Raw genomic sequence first — 6,000 nt, 5'->3', positions numbered from 1 at the left:
GCTGGAGATAACCCCCCTTCCGTGAGAGCCAAGCAGGCTGGACAGAGCCGTCTGGCAGCATGGACAGGCTAAACAGGAGGGGCGGATGGGTGCTCTAGCATGAGGCCCAGCCGGCAGCGGGCCCGCCAAGGGTGGCTACGTCGAGGAAGTTAATGTTGGAGGGCCTGGGGCTCTACCCAGTGGACTCTTCCTTTGCCCCCATGCTGGGGCTGTCACTGCACTAGCAGGAAGCGAGTTCCTAGTAACTGTGGTCGCGGGGGATGCTGCTCTCTCACCCACTGATAGACTAACCCTGTTTTTGCTCTCTCTTTCCTCCTCTGACGCTTCTCTGAGGAATGAGAGCTTAACGTCACCTGTGGCTGCAGTGGGTGTCTCTCTGCTCATTGGCTCGGGCGTGGGCGCTGCGTACCCTCGCACTCTATAAAGCTGGATGCCGGGGAGCTCCGGCAGCCGGCGTCCTCCTGCAGGTGAGTCTCTGCTGTGTCCCTTTTGTGTCCTTGAGCGCTGTGACTGGATGTGTTAAGCCTCTCTCGTGGCAAAGCTGGCATTCCTCGTATATCTTGTGTGTGGAGGAACAGGGTTAGCTTTGTGAAGCATGTTGTTTCTACTGAATGTATAATTCTCAAAAACGGAAAGAGACAAGTGGGGCTGAGTGGAACGATAGCTGCCAGGGTTATCTGCCTGCTTCGGATATGTGTTTGTAACTAACCAGTGAATTGCACTCGATGTTCACCCTGACAGCATGATTATAATTAGAATGTTTGTTAATCGCGCTACACATAACACGTTACTCGCTGAGTTGTGGGGTTGGTGTAAGCCTGTGAGTTGTGAATGAGAGGGGGCACGTGCATGGCACAAAACCACGAAAGGAATCGCATTTAGGCGCATTGGTTTCTGGCTTCCCTGCGCATATGGGTGGCGCCTTTTCTCGCGATTGTTGCACAACAGTAAAGAGACAGATAACGCAATTGCCTTTGGATCCGATGATTTTGGTTAAACAAAGCATTTGGGAATAGCGAACCCACGTGTCATGGCTGCAAACGCTCTTGATCCGCGAACCCCCTCCTCTCCCACGCTCTATACATGTACCACGCACATTGGAAAAATGCACCCGGTACACTTCAGCTCTTTCTGCAGGAGCCCGGGGCACAGGTGTTTATTTTCGGGAGGAGGGGCGGAATACACGAGAATATAGATGCATGGCCAGCATCGGAGACTTACAGCTTTGTGCGGATTCATTGGCTTGCGCAACAATGACAAAACTTGCAGGGCTGCCATCTAGAAGTCACAATGGCAATCATCAACAGGGCAGGAGGTGTGCAAACTACTGTTCTAAACGCAGCAGGCTGGCAGGCAAAGTCTCCGGATTATGTTGTGTGTGATGGCGAGCCCGTGCCTCAGGCCGCCCTGTACTAGCACATGCATACATGTATTCGCAGACACAATGACACATATGTCTGTACGTTCCAGGGTCCCGGCGGCAACTGCCGCACGAACCATCTTTATTGCACAGGCGCATGTGCGGCCCGAAACGAGGCTCACGCTTGCGTGCCTTGGTCAAAGACGTAACATCCCTCCTTTTCTTTAAGCAGAAAAACAACTTGTACAGGACCTGATCATAACAACTGTAAACAGACCCAACGTGGGTCGCTGACCTGACTCGGGCATCAGCTCAGTCTCCTGAGTCCAGGACGTAGTCCTTGAGGCGAACAGGCAGTTTGCGACCATGTCGCACGGGATACCGGCTGCTACTCCGTGAGGTTGGCAGCGGGGTATCCATCCGTGGCGGCAAGTCCATGGGCATGGCCACGGCCGGGTTCTCGGCCGTTGCCTCTGGTGGGATAACCTCTTCTGGCTCTCCCTCCTGGCGTTGGACGTCCACTTTCTTGAAGAAAGACCTGTTGTGTGTGACGGTCCCCCTTTCGCTGGCCGCGGTTACCATTGTTCCTTTGACGTGCATAACTGCCCACGGTTGGGGCTCATAGGGGAGTGACAGTTTGCCTTTGGGTCGACGGGTCCGCACAAGCACTGAATCTCCTACGGCAACCTCCTTTTCTTGCAAACCTCTCCTTGCACTCTCTCTCTCGTTGCGTGCGGCTCTCTCCTCTCGGACCTTGTCGTTGTCAATAACCCCGGGCTCATGGTCCTCCACTTATGGTATTAGGCCTCTCGGGCAGCGCCCAAACAACGCTTCGGCCGGGGCAACTCCAGTCGACTGGTAAGGTGTGGTGCGGTATTCCCAAAGGAACTCAACCAGTTTCTTCTTCAAATCACCACCTCCATTGGCCGATATTCTGAATACCTTGTTAAGAGTCCTCATGAGTCTTTCGGCTTCCCCATTTGCACGAGGCCAGAGTGGTGATACCTTCCGGTGCTGGATCCCTTTCTCTCTCAAGTACTGCGCAAACAGGCTCCCCGTGAACAGTGGCCCATCGTCCCAGCACAGTATCTCTGGGAAGCCATGAGTCTCGAACATCTTGTCCAGGGCCATGATGGTGTGGTCGCTTGCTGTTGACTCCACTACCTCCACTTCCGGATACCTCGACCACTGGTCGACTACAGCCAAAAAGTACATGCCCCTCCCGGTAGACCCAAAGTCAGCATGAACTGTGCCCCACAGTCTCTCACTTCTTTCCATTGAGCTGATAGGTGGAGCTCTCTCCAGGGGCCTCGCCGCTTGGCATGGCAGGAACCTCCTCACGTGCACTTCCACTAGACTTTCTAGATCCAGGAACCACACTTTGTGTCTCAGCCGCGCCTTCACGACCCCCTGATGACCTGTGTGCGCCAGTTCCAGTACGCGGTTCCTCAGAGTCTGGGGATTGAGAATCTGTCGTCCACGCAGCAGCAGCCCATCGTCTGAGATCGAAAGCTCATCCCTTACCCTCCAGAGGGCTTGGAGGTCTCTCTGAGTCCTGACATCTCTCCTGGTGTTGTTCTGGAGCACCTCTTTCCAATCTCCACTCCGGATCGCGGTCTGTATGATTTTAAACACTTCATCCGTTAATGATTCTTCGCCACTGTTTCCCTCGACAGTGCCACCGGCATCGCGCTCTCCACAATGTTGTGAACAAACTCCTGGCACTCCACCAGCTCACTGGGCCCCTGACCTCTCTCATAGTTCGGGTGGCGGGACAGGCAATCCGCCGGATTGTTAGTCCCGGGCCTGTACACTAGCTTGACCCCATACTCTATGAGCGCAAGCATCCAGCGCTCGATCCGCGGTGGGGGCTTTGATGATACGCCTGCTAGGATGGGCAGAAGTGGCTTGTGATCAGTCACAACCGTTACCGGTTTTCCCGGGATGTACAGGCGAAAATGCCGGCAGCCCCACAGGATCGCCAACGCCTCCCTCTCGGTCTGCAAGTAGCATCTTTCGGTGTCCGTGAGGGCCTTGCTCGCGTAGGCAATGGGGCGCTTATCTCCTAAGGCATCCAATTGCATGAGAACGGCACCCAGTCCCACCTGGCTGGCATCTACAAAAATCTCTGACTCGGCAGTGGGGTCAAAATACGCCATTGTGTCGCGATCGGAGAGAGCCCTCTTGATCTCCAGGAAAGCTTCCTGTTCTCTCTTGTCCCATACCCATGTGGCGTCATTTTTGGTCAACGCACGGAGAGGTTCGGACAGGGATGCCAGGCCTTTGATGAAACGTCTGCAGTAATTAACCATCCCCAAAAAACTGCGCACCTCCTTGGGGGACTGAGGCGCCGCTGCCTCTCGGATGTCCTTGATTTTCTCGGGATCTGGCGATACGCCGTTGGCATGGAATATGAACCCAAAGAACCCAATGCGGTCCTTGAAGAACTCACACTTCCCTCGATGTAGGGTGAGGCCCAGCTCTCTCAGCCTGTGCAAGGTGGACTCCAATCTCTTCATATGCTCAGCATGGGACTCAGCAAAAACCCGAATGTCATCACTCATATTGAGTACCCCTTTGAGACCAGCTAGCACTCCCCTAATGGCAGTTTGGAAAACTTCCACCGTGGAATAGATACCAAAACTGAGGCGTTTAAACTGATAGAGGCCCTCATGAGTTGTAAAGGTCATAATGTATCTCGAGTCTGGGTGGAGCTCTAGCTGGTGATACCCCGACCTCAGATCCAACTTGGAGAACACCTTGGCCCCCTGCAGTTCTCCCACAATATCGTCCAGCGTAGGTGTTACGTGCCTTTCCCTTTTGATGGCAGTGTTCAGGAGACGCATGTCCACGCAGATGCGGATGGCACCTGGCTGTTTAGGTTTCGGCGCCACCACAATAGGCGAGACCCAAGGCATCGGCCCTTCAACCCTCTCAATGATGCCCATCTCGACGAGTAGTTGTAGTTCCTTCTCCACATGCTCCCAGAGGTGAAAGGGAATTCGTCGATGTTTTAGTGCCGTGGGCCGAATGGTGTTGTCGATGTGTAGGTGCACCGGGGGAGCTTTCAGTTTGCCCACTCCCTGAAAGTTGCTGGAGAATTTGTCTAGGAGTTGATCCACGTCCACCTGGTACACCTCAAGGGCAAAGTGCACAATGTTCAGCGCCTCCGACGCAGCACAGTTTAGCAGTGAGTGCGGGCTGATGTTGTGACAAAAAATCTTGCTTTGATAGTTCTGGCCCCCCGAGTTACGGGCGCCACGAACACCCCTTGAATGGGAAACAGTATGTCACCCCCAAAAGTGAATATCTTGGCCTTCGATACGTCCAGCCGGGGCAGGCCTGGGATGGCCTTATAGTGCTCGGTGGCAAGTACACACACGGAGGCCCCTGTGTCAATCAGTACCTTTGTGGAGGCACCCTGAATGTCCAAGTCCGTGATTTCTTCCTCCTCCTCCTCTTCTTCCGCGATGTTGAGCCTTTGAGTGTCCTGCTCCAGTGTGGCGATGTTCCGTTGTCTCCTGAAGCCACCACTGCTTGCCCTCACCGTCCCCCGGTGTGTGATTACCGGAGCAGCTGCACGACACATCCTGGCATAGTGACCGGGAGTGTTGCACCTCCCGCAGACTCTGGCCTTGGCCGGACAGTCCTCAGAGTGTGGCAGATCATACCCACAGTATTGGCATATAGTTGAAGTCCCATGAGCAAGTGTCTCTTCTGGTTCCAAAGTGACTTTGACGTGGCCTGCCTCCCCACCGCAAATGCTTCTTCACATTTGCCCGGGCGCACTGCGGCATCCATCTTCGCACCTCTCGCCTCAGCAAGCTCGAACATCCTGCTGCTGTCTAGTATCTGTGTTAGGGTCATACCTGGCTCCCGCAGAATCTGTCTATGTAGCTTGCCGGAACTGCAACCTTGGATCACTTGATTGCAAATCATATCCTCTGTATTGTCCCACCTGCAGGTGGTTGCTATCTGCCTCAGACGTGCGCAGAACTGGTCGAGAGATTCATCCTCATGCTGCTTCTCCCCGCACATGAGGAATCTATCATAGTCAATGTTGGAAAACGGAATAAAATGATTATGGAGCGCCGTCTTGACAGTTGCATACGTCACCACCTGCAGGTTCAGGGATTCATATATGCGAAGAACGTCCGTGCCCTCTGAATAGAGCAGCGTGGCCCTCTTTGCCTCATCGTCGGTCTCTCCTGTTGCTGTGAAAAACATTACCAATTTCTTGATCCACAGGAGCCATTTCGGGCCCAATTTTGAAGGTGGGCGGAGGTGTCAAATTCCTGCATTGGCTGCAGCGAGCCATGTTGCCGATGTGGTGCTCCTGCTGGCACGGTTGCCTCTCCGTCACTGTCCGTCATTTTTACAGGCCGCACAGGCACCTCCCTCTATCCTGGAGGCCGCAAACCTGACTTCACACAAGCACACAAGTACCTTGTAGCGTGTGCTGCAATGTTCAGTAGTGCATCTGCCTTGGCACCTGCCACTGGCAATGTCTTCTAGCTTGAAAGGGCTTTCCAGCACTCTGCCGTGGAAAATCCTTCTTGGCCAGTCAATTCTGCAGTCCTCCAGACTGGAGAACCACAGGAGTTCCAAAAATTGAAGAGCGTTATCTTCTTCAGCACGTG

At 54.0% G+C, this 6,000-nt stretch overlaps 1 protein-coding gene across 1 annotated transcript in view; it reads left to right on the top strand.

The window, feature by feature from the left end:
- The first annotated feature begins 415 nt into the window (after positions 1-415).
- LOC138451205 (IgGFc-binding protein-like) overlaps positions 416-6,000 on the top strand; it is a 320,112-nt gene continuing 314,527 nt past the window's right edge. Inside the window, exon 1 of the mRNA XM_069604892.1 lies at positions 416-467. Coding sequence (XP_069460993.1) covers positions 431-467 — 37 coding nt within the window. The 5' untranslated portion in view covers positions 416-430. The remainder of the gene's footprint in view (positions 468-6,000) is intronic.

The sequence above is a fragment of the Ambystoma mexicanum genome, chromosome 1p (assembly GCF_040938575.1).
Source record: "Ambystoma mexicanum isolate Mex_15411 chromosome 1p, UKY_AmexF1_1, whole genome shotgun sequence".
Lineage (NCBI taxonomy): Eukaryota > Metazoa > Chordata > Amphibia > Caudata > Ambystomatidae > Ambystoma > Ambystoma mexicanum.
Note: the sequence above shows the minus strand (reverse complement) of the source record. Positions and strands in the feature narration are given on the sequence as shown.